This window comes from Lontra canadensis, unplaced genomic scaffold (genome assembly GCF_010015895.1).
Source record: "Lontra canadensis isolate GAN:19392208 unplaced genomic scaffold, GSC_riverotter_1.0 scaffold84, whole genome shotgun sequence".
Lineage (NCBI taxonomy): Eukaryota > Metazoa > Chordata > Mammalia > Carnivora > Mustelidae > Lontra > Lontra canadensis.
This window is the reverse complement of record NW_022631078.1, coordinates 8,714,137-8,735,272: the sequence shown is the minus strand read 5'-3', so window position 1 is coordinate 8,735,272 and position 21,136 is coordinate 8,714,137. Positions and strand designations below refer to the sequence as shown.

General features: G+C 57.4%; 1 protein-coding gene across 3 annotated transcripts in view; it reads left to right on the top strand.

The window, feature by feature from the left end:
• Nucleotides 1-21,136, top strand: part of CACNA1I (calcium voltage-gated channel subunit alpha1 I) — a 113,482-nt gene that overhangs the window by 42,593 nt on the left and 49,753 nt on the right. For all 3 annotated transcript variants that reach the window (XM_032882958.1, XM_032882957.1, XM_032882956.1), the window contains 2 exons: nt 6,295-6,392; nt 20,201-20,360. In XM_032882958.1, the coding sequence (XP_032738849.1) occupies nt 6,295-6,392; nt 20,201-20,360 (258 nt within the window). The remainder of the gene's footprint in view (nt 1-6,294; nt 6,393-20,200; nt 20,361-21,136) is intronic.

The following is a 21,136-nucleotide window of genomic DNA, read 5'->3' as shown; positions in this document are numbered from 1 at the left end:
GGGTATTTCCTGGAAAGATGTTAAATCTCAGTCATTTTATGTTGCTTCTTGTCAGCTCCAGGCTTTTCTTTTCCTGATCTTGTCCCTCAAGTTCTGTGTTTGACAAGTTGGCATGGAGAGCCCACCCTGGGCTGGGACACCGGGGACCTAGCTGGGACTCTGAGCCAGGCCCTGCCCTGAGGAATTGGGACATGACAGAGCACATGTCAGAGCCAGAGGTGCCCTCCTAGAGGACACTGGGACACAGGGCAGACGAGCTTAGTTCAGGAGTGGGCCCTGGGCCTTTCTGGGGCCCCCGGGTAGGTCGGGCAGATGCAAAGGCAGGTATCCTGGAAAAAGCCCAGGGCACTGTGGGAATGTGGGGTGCGCACACCGTCCTGGAAGGCAGGGCATGTGGCAGACGGTGCTAGGGTCACGTCAGAGCTTCCAGAGGCCCTTCCTGCTGGGCTTTCTCAGGTAGGAGGTGGGATTCAGGGAGGGGTGTAGGCAGGCACGTGCAATTCGTGGGCAGGTGTGAGCTGAGGCAGGGAATGAGGCTGTGACAAAGGAAGGAGCTGTCAGCGCTTCTTTGGCTCCTCCTTGGGCCAGGCCCTGTTTTTTTTTTTTTTTTTTTTTTTTTAAGATTTATTTATTTGAGAGAGCGAGAGAGCACACACACACCTGTGAGAGAGAGAGTGAGAGTGAGAGTGTGTGCAAGCGGGTGGAGGGGCAGAGAGAGAGAGGGAGAGAAACTCAAGCAGATACCCCGCTGAGCAGGAACCCAATGCGGGGCTTGATCTCAGGACCCTGAGATCATGACCTGAGCTGAAATCAAGAGTCCAGTGCTCAATCGACTGAGCCACCCAGGCGCCCCAGGGCCAAGCCCTGTTCTAAGCACTGACTCCATATAGGAGCCCATATCATTTCCCCCACAGCCCTGGGAGGTCAGTTCAGTGACTTGCCCAGGATCACACAGTACACTGGGATTAGGATCCGGGCTCCATGCTCTAACCACCGGGGAAAACTGCCCCCAGGGTGCTTGCCCGATTCTAGGCACTGCCGTGTGTGGGGGGGCTTCCTGGCTACCTGGCCAGCTGAGGCGGGGGTGCTTGGGAGCCAGAAGGCGGCTGGCCTGATGCCTGATGAGGAGAGGGGCGGGCTGTGCAGAGTTCCCGAATCCCACGCTCCCTGACTGTGTGATCTGGCCTCTTTCTGAGTCTCAGCTTCCAAATCTGGCAGTGGGGGCCGGAACCCCTCTACGGGAAGGTGTGTCAAGTGCCCGGCACATAGTGCTCAGGAAACCCTTGTGAACCAGCCAGGACACTTGAGTCGTCAGTGGGAGAAACCAAAGGCAAGTGGGGCCCAAGCCTCAGAGGGAGTGTATTGGCTCACAACTGGAGAAAGCAGAGGGCAGATCTGGGATTTGGATGGAGGGAGTGCTCGAACCATATGGCCAGGCTCCTGCTTCTCTCCAGCTCTGGACTCAGCCTTCTTTTGAGTTGGCAGAATTCTTAGGCCACCATGGAGGCAAGATGGCTGTTAGCGCCTAAGGGTTTCCAGGCGGTAGCTTAGCCAGGGAAAGCCCTCTTCCCTGTTATCCCAGCTCAGCAGCCGGGCTGCCCCTCACGGCCCACCTGGGGTCCCATGCCCATCCTGAACTAGTCACGGGGTTGGGGGTTGGTGTCTGCCAGATGACCCGGCCTGGGCCTCTAGGGCTCTCTTGGGAGCCAGGGGATCTGGGGGTGGGGGAGGAAGGCTCCTCAGCAGGAATAGGTAGGGCTTTGCCCTGAAGACCCAGGGTCTCCTCTCCCAGCCCACTCCTGCACCTGAGCCCCTCTCCTCAAGGACAGCCCCGGAACTGGGTTTAGCTACTCTCCTCCTGGGGTGATGTCAGGACAGAAGTGTTCGCTTTAAAGCAAAATTACTTACCTAATTAGGTGCTTGGGAGCTGGCAGGAGGTAGTGGGGGTTTTTGTTGATTTTTTTTTTAGACTTTTAGCACCGAAAGCTGTGTGATAAAGTAACTGTGTAATTAGGAATTAATTTCTCACTCCCGTAAGTGATGTCTTACTTGGGGCCTGAGGGAAGTCAGCCCAGTGGTTATTTACCCATAGAGTGACCCCTCTTCGCCCTCTCTTTTTTGGAAGGGGGCGTGTCTCCCATAGCTGTCATCCAGGGTGTGGAGGGAAGTAGCTTCTTTCATCACATGTGTTATTCATGCAAAGCAGATCCCTGAGTGCCTACTGTATGCTGTGTGGGGTTGGTGTGGGGGTATGTCTCAGAAGGAGGGGTGACTGGCCAGCCCTGACCCCCTCTGGTCCCATTCTGAGGCCCACTCCACATAGTCTCTCAGGGCATCCCGATTGTGTCCCCATTGTCCACATCAGTGACCTGCTCACGAACAGCCCCTCATTGGCTTTTCTCTGTTTCCTCCCCTCCCTTGCCACACTCCTTGGGATCACCTCCGGAGCTCTTGGCTCAGGGTCTGCTGTGGGAGAACCCACGCTAGACAGGAGGTATGAACAGAGTGTGGAATAAGCCAGAGCAGAGAGGGGCTTAGACTTTGTTTTGAGAACAATGGGGAGCCACTGAGAGTTTAAGTCGGGGAGCAATACAGCTAGATTGGAATTTTAGGAGGTTTTAGCTGACTGAAGAAGGGATTGGGGGGAGGAAGCAAGAGACAGGAGAATAGTCAGGAGGCTGCTGTACCTGTCAGAAGAGAGGGATGGTGACCAGACTAGGGCAGGGGTCAGGGAGCTGTGAGCAGACTGTCCCAAGTTGGTGAAGTCACCATCAAGACATCATGGTTCCTGTGAGATAGACTCAAACCCGCATTTCCACCCTTCTAGTTACATGTTCTGCCCATCTTTCTCCATCCTTGTCCAGTATCCACCTTTCTGTCCTCTTCCCCTCAGAGAAGAATGAGAACTCCTGGATTCTTCACTGTTTACTTACTATGTGTTCTTTATCACTGAATGCGTTTATACCCTGTCTGGTTCCCCCAGAGGAGATGTAGGTGCAATATAACACCCCCAAGTAGAAACATAGAAGAGAGGTATAGAACCTGGGAGAAATGTTTAGGCCAGTGGATTTCCTGGAAGGATCTTTCTTGCTAAGAACTCAGTAACTCATTACCTTTCCTCCTTGACTGGATTGTCAGGAAGCTCAGAGCTAAGATTCCTAACACTAAATTATCTAAGAAATTTCTCATGGGAGCTTTTCAGTGGACCCCCTGAGGGCTGCAAGTGATGAGGTCTCAGGGACATTTCTGTAGTAGACTGTGAAGGTGTGTTCCCACACTGAAGCCCTGGAGGGTTGGGTCAGGGGGAAGGGAAGAGGCTGGGCTAGTGCCTCTCTCTGGGCCTGCCAGACAATGTGGCTGCTTCAGTCCACCTCAGAGACGGGCATGAGTCTGATCAGCTTCCCATGAGCTGCTTGGGATCTGAGAGGTGCTCAGATTCTAAAACTTCCTGACTCTGGCTAATTATGGGCCTTGGTGACATTCACCTACACCCTGTGGCTCACTCAGAACGCAGGGCCCTGTCCCCTTCCTGTTTTAGAGAACACAGAGGGAACACTTGAGCCTGACTTCATACCCAGAGGCCAGAATAGGCCCTGTATCTGTAGATGTTTCCAGTTCTTGGTCCTGGCCTGTCCCAGGGCAGGGCCGGGGGTGTGGTCTCAGTGGGCAGCCTTGCTTATTGAAGAACCACGGGTTCCAGTCTCCCACAGGTTCTTCTTGGGGGGACATGGAGCCCCTGGAGCAGTGTGAGGCAGGGCCAGGGGTCAGGCAAGGTTGGCCGGATGGCGCCTGCCGTGGGGAGCCCCCAGTGGAGCATGGGGAATGGCGTGGTGGGTTCCGAGGAATGGGGGCGCTCAAACGGGTTAACGCAGGTACGGAATGAGAACTGGCGGCAGCAGCAGGCCCTCCGACACCCTGTGCTGTTTCTGTCTAGCCCTCAGTCTGGGAAGCATCTATTTATTTTATTGCGAGACTTTGTGGGGGTGGGAACAAATCCTGGGCTGTTACCTGCCAGAGCTCAGCATGTGTGCCCTGGGGCTCCCGAAACAAAGGATCCTGGTGGGTTCAGTCTGGCAGAGGCTGGGCACCCCCACCCCGGCACCCCCACCCCAGCACCCCCAGCAAAGCCTACACGGAGCCTGGGGAGCCCAGCTGTGTCCAGGGCATGGTGCTGCCCCTGCTGACAGGATGGAGGGAGCCAGGGCAGGAGGAAGAGGACAGGTGGGGGAGGGGCGTGGGGGAGGGGCGGGCTGGAGTTGGGGCAGCTCTCCCTGGCCCGGGTGTGTGTGTGTGCGCGCCTGTGTGTGTGCCCGAATCAGTGTGAGCGCCTGTTTGTGTGCCTGTGTGTGCCGCCCCCACAGTGCCTTCATCACACACGTCTCCCTGGCTGCCTGGAGAGCTCTTTCTACAAAATATGAAAATGACAGTTGGCTCACCCACGCACGGAATCCTCAGAGAGCTCCACTCCCTCCATGCCCCGTCACACATCACCCTCTCTCCCCACCCACTGCCCCTGGGCCGGCCTCAGCCTGCAGCACCCTTTCTGCCTGGCGGCTGCCCCTACCACCCCTCTCTCCTCCTCCTCCCCCCTTCCTCCTTCCCCTTCTGCCTCTTCCTCCCCTCCCCCTCCCCCTTCAGCCTCCTTTTCCTCCCCCTCCTCTCCCCTCTCCTTTTCCTCCCCCTCGCTCCCTCCCTCTTCCTCCTCTACCTTCCCTCCTTGGTCCTCCAGGTCTCCATCTCTCATTCTAATTCTCTGTCACTTTTTGGGTCACGCCCCGTCTTCTGAATTTGGTCTCTGGTAGGAGTGTGTGTGGATGAGGGTGTCCAAGAAGTGAGTGTGCGTGCATGCACCAACGGTTGTGTGCAGGTGTGTGACTCTGTGTGCGAGAGAGAGCATGGGAGCCAGAGCCTGTGCCCCAGAAAGCTGGGGGATGGATGGAGGCATTTCAGGCAAAGAAGCTTTTACTCAATTATTCTTCAAGCAGCGGGAGGGGGCGGTGGCTTCCCAACAGTTGGACAGGTTTGCCTGGTGTGTGGGAAAAGCCTTCATTTCCCCCTGATGGTAGTGACAGGTGGAGCTGGTGGCCGTGCTGGAGCCCCAGGGTGGAGGATGGTGGGGGGAGAGGGTGGGAGGGTCTGCTGAGCCACAACCCGGGTCAGGCTGAGGCTGAGGGCCGAGTAGGGGGAGAGCAGGGACAGGTAGGAACTGAGCAGGACAGGCAGGATCTGATGGAAGCTGGGAAACCACAGAGGGGACCTCAGAGAACTGCCTCCAGTGGAGATCTGGGAAGACTTCCTGGAGGACACAAAATTCCTCCAAGGTGTTTCAGGGCCGGTTGCACGTGGTGAGGGGGGGTGGACCTCTTGATTGAGGTCCTGGAGGATCGGTGAGGGCTCCAGTGTCATCTCTGCCTTTGGGTCTTTCCCTGGCTTGAGTGGCTACTCCTGAGGGCGGGGGCCAGCTCTGAGTCCTTCTTGGGCCTGTAGCATCCATACTGGCTTGGTTCATTGCAGACTCTGGTGTGGAAAAACTTCCAGGACTCTAAGGGGCATCACCAGATTCTTAAAGCATGAGAAAGGTTTTAGTGGACAGATGAGAGAGAGCATCCCAGGCAGGAGGGACAGAGGGCAGAGAGACCTGGTGTGATGGGTGCAGTGAGCCCGTGAGGCTGGAGCCTGGGTGCCTTGCGGGGAGTGTGCCTGGGAGAGCGTGGATTTTTCCTGCAAGCCAAGTACAGCATGCCTGTCGCATCCCCGGAGATGACACCTGGACTGCTGGGAGTCCATGGTTGGGCTCAGAGGACTGGAGAGCAGACAGGGAGGGGCAGATGTGGTGTGACCCTGGCTGGGCGACCTGGGACATGTGATGTCACCTCTGTCTGGCTCCTCTCCTCGTCTGTGACTTTGGGCATCAAAGCCAGGCTTACTGGGGACCTGGGGGCTGGGGGAGATGTAAGGACTGGGAGCCCGGCTCTAGGCCTCTGCCGGCAGCCAGGACCTGACACTGCAGCTGTGATTTTGCCTTCTGGTGACTGCCTGGGGTCAGCCGCCCCCCACCCCCGCCTTGGTTCTCCCCTGCTAGCCTTCCCTGCTTCAGAGGCTGCTGGGGAAGCACGGGCAAGAGCCACCCGGCAAGTGCTGGGTTGCAGCTGGGATCCTGACCCCGTTCCTTCCTCTCCTCTCCAGGCAGCTATGGGCACGGATGGATGTGCGTGGCTGGCTAGATGGCTGTGGCCTGCTCCGTGGCCTTGTGTCCCTCCTGCTCCGTCCCTCACTGTCCGCCTTTCTCTGCAGGATGGTGGAGTACTCCCTGGACCTCCAGAACATCAACCTGTCGGCCATCCGCACCGTGCGCGTCCTGAGGCCCCTCAAAGCCATCAACCGTGTGCCCAGTGAGTTGGCCCCCCCGTTGCCTCCCCCCCCCCGCAGCCATTCCTGCACTAAGACAAGACTGACCAGCACCTTCCAGCGCCTGTGTTGGGCATGGGGATCCCTCAGTGACTGGACAGATATGGGTCCTGCTCCCACCAGGCTCCTGGGCCCATTTTGGGCCAGAAGACGCGGGAGGGAGGTCCTGGTAGCTCTGAGTTCCATAAGAACTGGAACAGCAGGATTCTGGGGAGTCTGGTTTTTCGGGGACAAGGCTCCTTGTGGGGGGCGGCTGTCAAGGAGGACACGCATGTGAAAAGAAGCTGCTTAGTTTAAGGGAGAGCAGTACCAGCTTTCGCAGGGGAGGGGATCCTCAGAGCCCTCACTGGTGCCCACTTAGAACTCAAGCTCTGTCCCCCAACCACGTGCCTGCGCACCTGCCCACATCAGGACCCAACCATCCGTCTGTTTGTCCACCCGCCCAGTGTTGAGAGGTTATGTTATGACAGGCCCTGGCATCTGCCCATATAAGTAATCGTCAGAGCTTTTCCATCTCCATGATTTTCGTGAGCTTATGATCCCTCCGTGAGGGAGGTGGGCTGTTCTCACGGAAAACGGAGGCGAAAAGACCAAGACTCGGAGAGGCCAAGTAACTTGCTCAAGAGGCCTCCTGACTTCCTGAGCAGTGTTTTTTCTAGGACCCTGAGTTTAGAGCAGGATGGGGGATGGGGAAGGAGAGAAGGACAGAGCACCCAGCCGGCTCCTGCCTGGGGTTTAGCTCTATCAGCAAAGGGCAGGAAGTTTCGTGAGCACCTACTCACCTCCTGCGTGGCATTTGATGCACTGACGGCTGACTGAATCCTCTGACAACCCTGGTGAGGCTCAGGTCGGTGGCGAGTGCCCGTGGGGCTGGCCTGACTCTGGGCCGGTGGGGTAGGGCAGCGGAGGCCACACTTAAGGGTATTTGTGGAGCAGGCTGGGTGGCCCAACCGTAACTTCATTCTGAGATGGGCAGACCGGGCCAAGTACGGAGGGGGTCCCGGGGGTGCACGTACAGGGTCAGGTCCCCACATGTGAAAGTTGACATGGTAGGAACCTCCAGGGAGCCCCGAGTGCTACTCTGAAGGTCCTGAGGGAAGGATGGGGGGGAGGCTGGGGTGGGGTAGGGGTGAGTGAAGAGGAGCAAAGCTGTGAGGGGAGTGGGGAGGAGCAGTTCAGCATTGTGCCCTTGGCGCCCTCCCAGTGCTCTTCGGAGACTCCACTGGGGGCAGGGGGGGGGTGGTTTCCCAGCTTCTCTCTGTGCTCCCCACCCCCACCAATCCTATAAGACTCCTTCTAGATCACCTAGTTCAAAACCGTCTTTAGCCCATCGAAAGGTCACACAGCCGGCACCTTGGCGCCCAGGCGTCTAACCAGTATACTCGCCACAGTGCATGCCCCCTCCCTGATGCCCCCCCACCCTTTCCTGGGGTGCCGGCCACGGGATGGGTTTCCTTCATGGAGTGCCCACAGCTACCCTGGTACATGGAAGCCGCGCGAGAACTACGTGTCAGGGACACACTGAGCAAGTGTGTTGAGCGGCTGTCCCGTGCCAGGGCCACGGGGCCGTCAGTGCTCAGACACAGAGGTGTCCCGGCATCATGGAGCATGTGGGGCATGACATGGGGAAGGCGGGGGCCTGGCGGTCCAAGACGGTGTCTGAATGGAGACCCCGTGCGGCCTGGGGACTAGCTAGGCCACGGAGTGTTTCAGAAATGCCTGGCAGGAGTGGGGAGCATGGGTGGGGCAAGCCGGCCTCAGGGTGTTTCTGTGACTGCAGGTCAGTGATGGCCGTGACCGTGAGTGGGTAGGGTGGGACTGAGGGAGCACATGCCCAGAAGGCCCAGGTCTCACCTTGGGGAGTGAGGGGGGAAGCCCAGTGTCTTGTCTGAGCCTCCTCAGAGGGAGGGCGTGGGAGGGGCCCCGTTTCTCCTGCCCATCCCACTCCATGGCCCTGGCCTTCCCCATTGTTGTCCCAGGGCAAGCAGGGACAGCTCTCAGGAGGTAGCCCCCCCATGGCCACTGAGTCCATGGGCCGGGACCCCTTCCCAGCGGTGTGTGTGGCTGTGCCGGGAGTCACATGCAGGTGTTTGTACATTGTCCCGCATTCTGAACCTCCAGGTCTTGGGAGCAGTGACATAAAGGGACATTTGAGAAGAGAAGGTCTGGGGGGAGGGGATAGGGTGTGGGTCTCTCTCTGGGGGCGGGTTCTGTACATCTCTGTGTAGATGCATGTGGGTCTGAGAGTCTACATGACCACAGGAGACCACGTGTGTGTACATGCGTGTGCATGTGGCATGTGTGGCGCCTGTGTCTCTCCCTGCCACCCTCCCCCCGACCCAGGACTGAGTGAGGAGCTCATTAGGCAGCTCCTGGCTGTGGAGGTCACTTCCCAGTCCCCAGTGCCAGCCTGCCTGGTTCTCCAGAGAATGGCAGGGATGGGCCCTGTGCTCCTGAAGCTTCCAGTTTTGGAGGCTGCGTGGCCGGGAGCGCCGGGGGAGGAGTTCGGGTCGTCTCAGGGGCCTCCCGCCTGCTAATAGGCGTGACTGGGAGGCCCAGGCAGCCAGAGCTGGGGGATGGTTTCCTGCTCGGGGAGCTGACTGTCCCTCTCAGCTGACAGAAAGAATCTCGCTGCCTCAGAACCTGGCTTGGGGGGGCGGTGTTGGGAGCACAGACCCTCTGGGAGCCAAAATAGACCCAGGGCGTCCCCTCCCCCAACTTAGAAACCACCCCGTGCTCCCCTTGGAAAGAAACCATAAGATCAATGCATATTCATGAGGAATCCAGTTAATAGGAGCCTCAGGCTGTTAGAGCAGGTTGGCTGGTCCGTCCCCACCTTTGTGGGAGGGGCCGCTTTGGTCCCAGATGCCACCTCCTCTGCCCAGAGTCACTGAGGAATGGTGGCATGGCAGGGGGCGGGGCACAAGTTCTTACAAGTGTCTCCTAGAGAGATTTGGTTGGTTCCCTCCTTTTTTTCTAGATGCTTCCCTAAAACATTCCAAGTCCTCCTGTTCATTTTCGGAGTTCCTTCTGCCCTGGGACTCCCCTCTTTTCAACAATAGCCTGTAGCTCTCAGTGTTGCCACTAGATGGCAGGCTAGAGACCCAGGAATGGTGAAAGGATGGGCTATTAATTGCAAAACCTTGGAGAGTGGGCAGCTCCTTGCAATTGGAAAAATATAGCAATGGCTGCAAAGCCTTAGCGCGATCAGCCCGGAAGACTTAGTTGGGTTCGCAGGGGATGCAAGGTCTGGTTGTTGGCTCTGCCAGGACCCCTCTCTGTGATCCGGGAAGTCCCTTGGTGTCACTGGACCTCACTTCCTCTACTTGCACAAATCAAGAGGAGGACTGGATTCGATGTGTAGTTCTCAACTTTGTGCATGAAGGATGGGGCACCTGGGAGTCACAGTGTTGTTTACAAACCTTATAAAATATGTCCCTCCACGCTTCCATGCCGGGCTCTATCCTGGCCATTCAGCCTTTGATGGATAAAGGTAGCACAGCGTGGAGGAGAAGGTGGGGGAGGGAGAGAGGAAGGCACCAGATTGTGAGTCAGGAGGCGGGGTTCTGGCTCCTTACTGTGGCTTTCATAAGTCACTGTCTGTTTCTGGGCCTTGGTAAGACGGGGCTGATTATCTCTAATAGTGCCCCATCCTGGCTCAGGGCAACTCCAGGCCTGCACCCCCAGTAAGCCCGTGGCAGTGCCTTCCAAAGCCCACTGGCCACACTATTTAAATATGAAAAGTGCCCTTTGTTTCTCCAATAAGAAACTAGGGAAGTCACTGCTAGGCTGTGAGCCAGCTGAGTCTGACCTGTGGGCCCACATCTGTAGCTCACTGACCATGACGCCCCTCAGCCCAGGCTGTGGAGGGGGGCGGGAGGGAGGTCTGGGGAGCTCAGGGGCAGCTGCTGGGGATGCTGGGCCTGGCCTGGGTCACTGCGCGCCCGCAGAGTCCTGTCCAGCTCACGGTCCCCGGTGCAACGATCACCCGCTGCTGTGCAGGGGCATTTGGGCTGGGCCTGCGGTGGGGGTGAGGCAGAGAGGTGGAGGACACGCTCCCAGGGCAGGGAGGCAAAGCCAACAGCTGCGGAGGAAGCCACTGTCAGGTCCCAGCTGTGGGACCTGGAACTGAGGCTTCGCTCTACACAGACAGGCCCAGGTTTGAGTCCCGGGGCTCTACTTGCCCGCTGTGGGACCTTGGGCCTCTATGCTCTTCTCCCGGCCCCCATTTCCCCAACAATAAGATGAGGCTGATAAGACCAATTTCTTTACAGTTTTGTAAGAACAAAATGCTGTAACATGCATAAAGGGCTTAGCACAGAGGTCGATGTGCTGTAGATGGTCCGGTAGGTGTTACTGTTGTGAGGAAGGTGCTGGAACATTGAGGACAGAGGGGAGGGGCCTTGGGGCATCCTGGCAGAGGCTGAGGTGGGGAGACAGTCCCCGAGTTGGGGACTGGGCAGGAGGGCTGCGTGGCAGAGCGGGGCGGGACCTGAACTCTGCGCATGCTCTGTGGACTGACCGAGAGTGATAAATGGCCGAAATCCATCAAGGGCTTTACGTGGCTGCTTTCTTTGGTTTCCTAACAGCTGTAGGATGGTGGAACCGCTATGATGCCCACTTTACAGATGGGGAAACTGAGGCACAGAGTGGTTGAATAAATTGCCCCAGGCCGCCCAGTTGGCTGGGGGCAGAGGCAGGATTTGAACCTGGGCTCCCAAGACCCCAGGGCTTTTGGCTCCTTTCTGCCACCCCTTCCTCTTCCCGGAACTTGTAGGTGCCCCAGCTAGCCACCCCGTCTGCAGGGCATCAGGAAAGCCCCTGCCCACATCCAGCATCAAAGCAGAAGTGATGTTGTCAGGACCCTTCCCGAACACCTTTCACTGGCAAAGCACAGAGCTCCTGGGGTACCGGGCACTGTGTGACCTGACAGGGACAAGTCAGGGTGGGAGGCAGGGAGGCACAGTGGTTCTGCACAGAGCACTGCTGCCAGGATTCAAAGGTTGGTCCTATGTTGATTAGCTTTGTGACCCCAGGAAAGTTTCCTCTCTTGCTCGTTCTCCTGCCTGCACAGTGAGGATGGCACGTAGCATCTCCCGTGGGTTTGCCTGTACCCCAGGCACAGAACAGGTGCCCAGTGACCAGCCCCCACCCTGCGTCTCACGGAGGGAGGGCCCTGGTGTTGGGGCCTCAGAGGGTGGTGTCCAGAGCAGTAGACTGGGGTTTGGACCTGGGATCTTGGCCAGTTGCTCCACCTCTCAGGCCTCAGTTTTCCCATCCCTAAAATGGGGCTCCAGCCCTCCCTTGCTAGACTGTGGGGCTGCAGATATCCACACAGCATCCTCTCCTGACAGGTGCCTGTACCATACGTTGATTGCGTCGGATGCTTATACTCTTGGGATATTGGAATTAGCCTTGGGGAAAGTCATGGAGAATCTTAGACTCATCGAGCCTCAGAATCCCAGACTTTTGTTTTCAGTGGTTCTCAGGGTTCTGGTCTTAGAAGAAGAAGTCTTCGAATGACCTGGTTTTGCAGGCACGTCTTTGATTGCCCATCAGGCGGAGGGGCTCTGGGCTCATGGCTGGCACCTTGTGTCTTATCCCAAGCCTGCTCTGGCCCTTTCTGCCCAGGTTCATGTCCATCTGGGTCGTGGTTAGGCCAGCCATGCTGAGGATAGATGAAGAAGGCCCCAGGATTCCTTCTTAGATCCTGCCTTGTGAGGCATCTGTTGGACAGGAAGCTGGGAGACTCACTTTGAAACAGGGAGGCAAGTTTACTTGGGCTTTGGGGGCCGCTGCAGGAGGGTCCGACCCCAGGCCATAACTTAGACCTCGGGGCTGACAGTCTTCGGCACCCACAGGGCCTCCCAGAGAAAGGACTGGCAGCCCCCATGGGGAAGGTAGGGAGGGGAGGAGTGTGGCAGCGGAGAGAGGAGGGGCCCAATTTCCCCAGGGCTGCTGCCTTCTCAGAAGAGATGGAGGTAGGTGGGAAAACATCTGGGCCAGACATCTAGTGAGAACCTGACTTGGGAACAAGAAGAGAAGCCAAGTGTGTGGAAGGAGAAATGCCCGGGGGTGGGGCGGGGTGAAGATGTTCTTCCCCTCCCCCACCATCAAGCTCAAGGTCTCCTCTACAAATCCGGAAGGAGCAATTCCTGGTTGGGATACCAGGTCAAGGGAGGGCACTACGTATTCATTCATTCATTCATTCATTCCTCCACAGTAGCGTCCACTAAGGGGCCATGGAGATTTGGACGCAGCCCCTTCTCAGGAAGATCCTCAAGCCAGGATCTGTGGGCCGGGGGACCCGTGCTCTAATGGAGGCAGCAGGGGGCTGCAGGGAAGGGCCACTCACATGTCCTTTGAGGAGGTTTTACACAGAAGGGGTGCCAAGAATGAGTGGGAGTTCTTAGGGCCCCAGTGGATTCAGGGACGTTCCGCGGGACTGGAGCTAGGACCACCCTCTCGTGCGTGAACTCTCCTGGGATGGAGGGTATCGGGGTGCACACTCGTAGGCTGGCATTCGTTTCCCCCGAGGCCCCCTCATCAGCCCGCAGGCCCCTCCCCCGCTGGGCTGCGGCCAGCAGCTGTGTCCCCGGCAGCACGGCCGTATGCCGCCTGGCCCGGCCTCCCCGGCGCCCACTGTGCCCCTGATTAGCTGGCGTTGGCGGCAGCAGGCATGGCAGACGGCCTCTCCGCTCGCTCAGCACCCTCTGCTGACCTAGCCAGGCCACGGAGAGGAGGGGAGCCCCTGGGCCGGCCACAGCCTCGGCCCCTCCTGTCCTCAGCCCCGCACCCTTTCTCCCGGCTGCAGCGGCTGGCGACGGTCCGACTACTTCTGCCTGAGCTAGTCCGGCGGGGTGGCTGCCTAATCGGGGCTGACAGCTGCTGTCGGTAGACAGCACCTCGGACCTCCAGGGGAGATGCCCATCAGGAAGCCTGGCCCTGTCCCTCCCGCTCCAGCTCCCCCACCGCCACCAGGGGCCTCTGGTCCCACTGCAGCCCAGCTTCCCTTAGAGCAGGGGGTCTGGTCGAGGGGTCCCCGGTGAAAGCGGGAGAACGGGTTGAACACAGTTTGCCCCTCTGCCGTCTGTCTCCTGCTGGCACCCGGGTTTAAGTGCCATCTAGAGACTGTCTGTACCCTGAGGACACCCACCTGACACTTCGAGGCCACCCTCCTCTCCCCTAACTCCAGACCCCACGAGCTTATGAAATGCCTTCACGTCGACGTCCACCAGGCCCTCCAAACGCCACGTGTCCAAACCGAGTCCTGTGTCCTCGTGACGGTAGCTCCATGGCTCTGGCCTTAGGCTCCTGACCTGGGAGATCCCCCGACTCCTCCTTCCTCCGCCCCCCACCCCTCCATCCCATCAGTCGCTTGACCTTCAGAAAGCTCCAGAATTTAGCCATGTCCCCAGCCTCCACTGTCACTGTCATCTGGACCCAGCCAGATGTGGATTATCATCATGGCAGGTGAGCGATGGCCGGGTGGGGTGGGGTGGGGAGGAACAGATGGACGGGAGGCTCCGTCCCCCTGAGAGTCACGCAGAAGCCCGGCGTCTGGCAGGGAGGACATGGGGAGGGCAAGAGCAGGGCCACATCTCTCGTGGGCTCCCCTCAGTGCTCCCTGTTTCTGTCCCAGAGGAAGGCAGGGCTGTCCTCAGGAGGCAGCAACCATATGGCTGCTGTCACGCCCCTGGCCTCGGAGCCTGCAGGCTAGGGCCCCCGTCCCAAGATGTGTGCGAGTGCCGGGGGCGACACACAGGCGATTGTACACCGTCCCGCAGGCTGAACTCTTCCACCTTGGCCCCCCAGAGTCCATGCTGCCCCCACAGCTGGGGTGATCTTTCCAACCATCGTAGGACCGCATCTCCCTTCTGCCCATGACCCTCAGGGGAACAGAGGCCAGAGTCCTCGCCCCTGCGGGGCAGCCCAGTTTCCACAACCCCTCCTCCCTCCACTTCCCTGCAGCCACACTGGCCTCCTGGCTGTTCCCTGAGCGTGCCTGCCTCACCCCCACCGCGGGTCCTGCTCTGGCTGCTCCATCTGCCGGGAGAAATCTTCCCCAGATGTGCGCGCCGCAGATGCCCTCAGCTCCCGTGAACCTGTGACCTGCATCATCTTGCTGGCGAGGCCTTTCCTGGCCCCTGTTCGTACCTTCATATCGACCATGTCCCTGGCCCAGCCTGGCGCTCCCCATCCCTTTCTCCTTATGAAAACTTATGAAAGTTTTCATAACACTTTCATAACAGTTACCACCCAACAAATAAGGAAAGGGATTATTTATTATGTTTGTGGTTTTCTATCTCCCCTTCCCCCATCTAGAATGTCCCACCTCTGGAGGGTAGGGGACTTGGTCTGCTTATCCATTTGTTTGTTTTAACTGATGCACCCCCTAGAGCCTGGAAGTGCCCGGCACATAGTAGGTCATCACTAAATATTAGTCGAATGGCTCCATCCACCCATTCATCACTCCTTCCTGGCTGTCCTTCGGGGGGCCACTCTGTGCCAGACCCTGGGCTGGATTGGAGGATGCAGAACACCCACTGGGGGGGCTTATGCTCAGGACACTGTCCATTTTGGGGGGCATGGGTGGAGCCAGGAATGGATGAAGGCCAGAAGCGTGCAAAGTGCTGTGACAGAGGGAGGGTGGGGCAGTGGTGCTCCCATCAGGGGGACCAGGCTGGCCTGGGGACCAGAAGAGACACTCACCCAACTGTGGTCTAAGAAAGGAGGAGAGATGGCCTTGTGAGTGTGTGTGAGGGCTTTCCAGGGGCCGGCAGGGGATCGGCCTGGCTGTGTCACAACAACCTGGAGCCCTGCGGCCCTGTGGCCCTGGGGAGGGGACCCAGCACGACTGACTGCCCAATGGCGGAGGAGGGCCACAGAGGTGGGGCAGAGTGTGCGCAAAGGTAAGGAGTAGGGATGTTGGGGGGGAGGCATCTCCATTCTGGCTGGAACAGCAGGTGTAGGTGTGGCCTGGGGGACACAGGGAGGTGTGACTGGGGGAAAAGGCTGGGGGCCGTGAGTAGGAGCTGGCGGTACTTTCCCTGTGGGGGTGGATGGACTGCTAGCAGCTTCTGCTTTTGTCCCCCTCAGAGGTGTCTTGACCCTGTGTTTTTCTGGAGCAGCTGGTTGGACTGTCTCCTTAGACGAGGCCGCTGGGGCCCAAAGAGGGCAAGCTCTGTGTCAAGGCTGCCTGACCAGAACTGGCACCCGCATATCCTGTCCTGGGTTGGCGCTCTAGGCAAAGTAGAGACTGCACTGGCTGTCCCGGGGACTCTGGGATCCTCTTTCCCTTCTTGGCTGGGGAAACAGGGCCTTCAGCCACACTCATGGGTTGCCTGGAGCCTATTTCTGGACTCACCCCAGGCTGAAGGCCTGAGAAGTCACACTAGAAGGCAGAACCAGATAAGCTCACCCTGAGAGATGGCGAGTGAGAGCCTGCGGGAAGTGGAAGCAGGATGGCTTCATGACTAACGGGGGGTGGAAACCAGAGAAGACTGCCTGGAGGAGGAGGGCTGGGTGGGGGATAGGTGTGGAGGAACATGAGTAGGAAGGATGGTCTGAGGCAGATGTCTCTGTCTCCTTGTCCCTTGCTCTCCATCTCTGTCCCCTGTCTCCATTTCTTGTTCTCCCTCTCCTCCTTGCCTCCACCTCCCTTGGCCAGTGCCAGGGGAACAGAGGGCAGAGAGGAACCGGCTGACTTGCCTTAGCTAATTACTTGACTGTGGGCATAAAAGGAGGATTAGCTGGGGTCTCTTGGGGTCCTCCCTGACTCCCCAATCCTGTGGCCCCTTTTCCCTGGCACGGAAACGAGGGATTCGTTCTGAGTCCCTAATTAGCTAATTATGCCTTGGCTCAGTGGCCCTGGGACTCCCTGGGCCCAAGGGAGGGCTGTGGAGTGAGCTGGGGCCTGGCTCGGCAGAGGGAAGAGAGGAGGGGGGAACGGGCTGCCATTCAGGGAAGCCAGCCGAGCAGGTTTTGAGGAGCCTTTCAGAATTTCAATATCCTGGAGAACAAGGAAATGTAATTAATTGAGCAACAAAGGCCGCCCCGGGGAACAGCCAGGCTGGAATTGAGCAGAGCCACCTGCCTCCTCGCCCTCTTTCTGACCCAGCCTCTTCTCCCGTGGCCGCTGGCCGCCAGCGCTTGCATCCTGCCTCTGTCCCTGCCCCGTCCAAGGGCTCAGCCTGCTCAGAATCTGCCCGTGGGCCTCCCAGATCCGTCACCTAGCATAAAGCCTCACACTCCTTGGACTCTGCTTTGCAGCCGCCCCCAAGCATGGCCTCTCCGAATGGTCACATACCTTTGTGCCTTTGCCATGGCTTTGCCTGGCTCAAGTCAGTCCCTCCAGGAAGGTCCCAGAGCTGCCACCACTCCCCAGGCTTGGTTGTGTTTCCCAGCACCGTGTCCTCCCCAACCCCCACTGGACTGTAAGCTCTGAAGGGCTGAGATGTGGAATGTTCGCGTTTGGCTTCCTCCGTGCCCAGTACTGTGCTGGGCAGACAACAGCATCTGGAAGTGTTGGATAGGCGAATGAATGATGGGGCCCCAGAAAGGCCTGCAACCGCCTAAGGTCACATTTGTGTGGATTTGGATGGATGGCATGGGTGCTTGACCTGTTTCCTTGCTTCCCTCCCTTGCACACCCTTGGCTACCCCCTTGGGGGTGGGGGTAGTCCTCACTCGCCCTGTCCTGCTCTCAGCTAGAGGTCGAAGCCTACTAGGGATCCCCCTGCCTTTCCCCGGAAGAGGCTGACCTAGTTTTGTGGGGAGGGAGGATGGGGTAGGCATTAATTATTGATTGGAAATCACACCACACAGAGCTCGTGATGCAAATCCCAAATTACCCTCGTTTAACAACCACCTTAGCATCACCCCTAGAATAAGCAAAAATCTGGATAGGGCCTCTGCTCTCCTTGTCACCAGCTTTTCATCCTCCCCTCTCCAATCTTCCATTCTTTCCTCATGACCTGTCACATCATTCAGCAAATGTTAGCCAAGTCTTTGTTCTGGGCTAGGGCCCGCTGGGTTCTGAGAATGCTGACACAGGCACAGGCCCTGCTCCCAGGAGCTAACAGCCCATGGAAGAGGCAGGAGGGCAAACCTAATTATACAGTAGGGCTAGAAGATTGCCTAGTGAATGGGACCTTCAAGGTTGTGCAGTATGCAACCTATACAACTGTCCAAGGCAGCTTAGGCTAGGTCAGAGGTGCTGAGATTGCTCAGAGCAGAAGAGAAAGGGATGAACTCCACCTGGGAAGGAGTGAGAAAGAATAGGGGAAAGCTTTACACACAGAAAGTAGAGCTTCAACTGGGTGGTGGTGGCTGAATAGGGATTTGCCAGGCATAAGAGACATGGAAGGTTGTTCCAGGAAGAATAGCATGAGTAAAAGCATGGAGGTGTGAAATCCTATAGTATATTTAGGAAATTTGGTATTGAGAGAGAAATAGGCAAAGGTGAAGGGTAGAGAGAGAGAGAGAGAGAAAGCTAGAGAGGTAGGTAGAGTCAGACCTCACAGGATCTTGGAAGGTATGCACTCAAGAATGATCTACCAGCTTCTGACCCATGTTGGGACCACAGACATTTGTGTGGACCTTCCCCTAAGAAAAATTCATGTTGTCATACTCGCACATGTTCATAAGGTTCATGGACCTCCTGCGGCCCTTTCAGGCTGTTGTCAGGAATTGCCCCCATTCTGTCCTGGGCTCTGTTTTCCCTTGGCTGGCTTCAATCACAGGCAGGCACTGCCCTGCTAAGGCAAGACGGTCCCAGCAGTGGTCCCAGTAGTTCCAGGTGTAACTCTTCCCAGCTTCCAAGCTCTGCAGAAAGCGAGCATTTCCCTCCCCGGGTAGTTCCAGCACAAGTCTCAGGGCTGACACTCATTAGTCCTGGACGGGGTCACATGCCCATCTTAGACCAACCCCTGGGGCTAGGGGAACAGAATGTGCCAATCTGCCCCTGATTGGTCAGGCCCAGGTCATGTGATCTCCATGGCAGCCCAGCCAAACCACAGGGACTGGAGAGGGGGAGTGGGGCTGTTTTTTGTTTTGTTTGTTTGTTTTTTTAAGATTTATGTATTTATTTGAGAGAGCAAGATAGAATGTGTGCACCAAACAGGGGGGAGAAGAGGGAGAGGGAGAAGCAGACTGCCCACTGAGCAGGGAGCCTGATGTGGGACTCGATCCCAGGACCCGGAGATCATGACCTGAGCCAAAGATAGGTGCTTAATGGATTGAGCCACCCCAATGCCCCATGGGGCTGGGTTCACAGGGCTGGGAAAGGAGTCTGGGTCAAACCGAAGTCAGAGATGACCCATCTGCCTGGGGTTTGTACTCCTGTGGATTCTCCAGTTACTGGGGTGGCTGGATCTTCCTCCGTAGAGTCAAGGGGGAGTGGGTGGCATACAGATGGGTAATGAGGTCGTAATGATGGATGACATCACCCAGACTTGGGAGAGCAGGTCAGTTTCACAGGCAGGGGCTGGGGGGTGGGACTGAGCCTGTGGAAGGGAGGAGGGCATGGAGGGTGTGGACAGTGGTGTGGATCAGCCCAGGGTAGGAGGGACAGAAGGGAAGGACAGGGATGTAGATGTGCCGGTTGGTAAGTGTGTGGGGGGTGGGGCTGCAAGCTGTGAGGTGGGAGCTCCAGGGTTTGCTGTGATAGGGGTGTGGCCCTGGAGCTGGGGAACTTCTGCAGGGTGGCTGCTGTCTTCTTGGGCCCCTTTGCTGAAAGGCCTCATCTTCCAAGAGGGGAAGGGACTGGCCCAAGTTCACATAGGAAATAGGGCAGGATTTGAACCTGGATCTCTCTAAATCAGAGGTTGCATGCTTTCCACAGGCTTTCTTTTCCTACCTGCCGGGGTTCCAGATATCAGGCCCCTCCAGGATGTAACCAACACATTCTGCTCCCCTTCCCATACTTGCCTAAAACCCCCCTCATTCACCCTGATTCCCACCCTGCCTCCAGCACTCACACAGAGGGGCTTCTGTCTCCATTCCTCTTTCCTCTGGGTTGGCTGGTGCTTTGTAGCTATTCCTCGGGAAGGAAAGTCCTCTTCTGCTCTCCGGCCAGATCTGAGTCCACTGCTGCTGGTATGGCTCTTCTGTAGGTTGTCTGAGAGCTCTGCCTGGTTCTACCATGTGGTGGGGTGAGTCAGCGGAGTGGTTCGGGCTGGAACTGCCCCAGCGATGAAGGACATTTGGGCACATTCATTAGACACCTACTGTGTTCATCTGGGTGGGTTCTGCACAGAGTGGGATGAGCCAGCTCGGTCTCAAGCTGCCAGATAATGGGGGATTGTGGAGGGAAGGCCAGACTTGGTGTCAGGACCCCTGGTTTAAATCCAGACCCTGCTGCTTCCCAGCTATGTGACTTTAGGCAAGTAGCTTTAGTTCTATGGACCTCCAGTCGCCCCTTCTATAAAATAAGGATAATATCACCAGCTTCACAGATTTGTCATGAAGGCTGAAGGAGATCATATTTGTGCATTGCCCAGAAGAGAGTTTGGCATATAAATTGTGCTCCATAATTAATAGCTGCTTATTCATCCGGAATCTGGTGGAAGTGCGGTGGGGCCCAGAGCCATTTCCATGGCCTCTGGGTGGAAGGGCCGACACCAAGGGGAACGTCTGTTTAATGGCCACTGAGCAGGCTGGGAGCAGTTAGGAGCCCCTGCCCATGTGTCCCCACCTCTCCTCCGTGGGCCCCTCACTGTTTCTCTGAGCCTGCTCTCCCTTTCTCCTCTGGGGCCCTCTGCTCCCAAGTCTGACAGTCTCTCCACCCACAGGTATGCGGATCCTGGTGAACCTGCTCCTGGACACGCTGCCCATGCTGGGAAATGTCCTCCTGCTCTGCTTCTTTGTCTTCTTCATCTTTGGCATCATCGGCGTACAGCTCTGGGCGGGCCTGCTGCGTAACCGCTGCTTCCTGGAGGAGAACTTCACCATGTGAGTCTGGCCCCTGCCACCCTGGTGGCCGCCAGCCATCTTTGCCTGGGGCGGCAGTGGTTCCGATGTTTGAGGGGTTGGTCTCCTCACTGAGCCCCTGGTCCCAGTCCTTATTCCCAGTGGGGCAGAGAAGTCAAGAAATGTGCTCAGGTGTGTCGGTTGTGGGTCTCCTGTGAATGGCTGGGCACTAAAAGGGGCACAGAAGGCCAGTGCGGCCTCAAAATGGGCATCACAAAGTCCTAGACTAAAATAGGTCCTTAGATGCTAATTCAGCTCCCAGTGACTCTTACTTAACACACAGTTTGAACTTACTCGGTAACTGGGAATGGGGCTGAGTGGAAGCTGCCTACCAGGAGGTCAAAGAAGAGGGGAAAGGACAGTCAAGACCCAAGCAGACGTGATGTCAACAGGGAAGAGGGAGACAGAAAACCTCAAAAGCAGACGCAGAACTTGGCCCAATGACAGACATTCCTCTCCATGACTCTGAGTCATCAAGGAAAGGTCATCTCTCAGTCGGCCAATGCCCTGATGAGCAGGTGGGCAGACTCCCCCTCAGGGAGGCGATTGTCAAAGCCATCCAAACAGAAGTCAAGCTTTGGCTCTTGGAGCAGCTGTGTTGCGCTGTCTGAGAGATCTGACATCTATGGAATGCCCGTGGTGAGAGGTGAGCCGTGTCTTGGAGTGTGCGTACCTACACAGATGCGTTTGGACAGGAGCCTACTACCACTTTACTGTGTGTTAGCGTGCTCCTGCCTAGTGCCAGGCCCCGGGGAGAC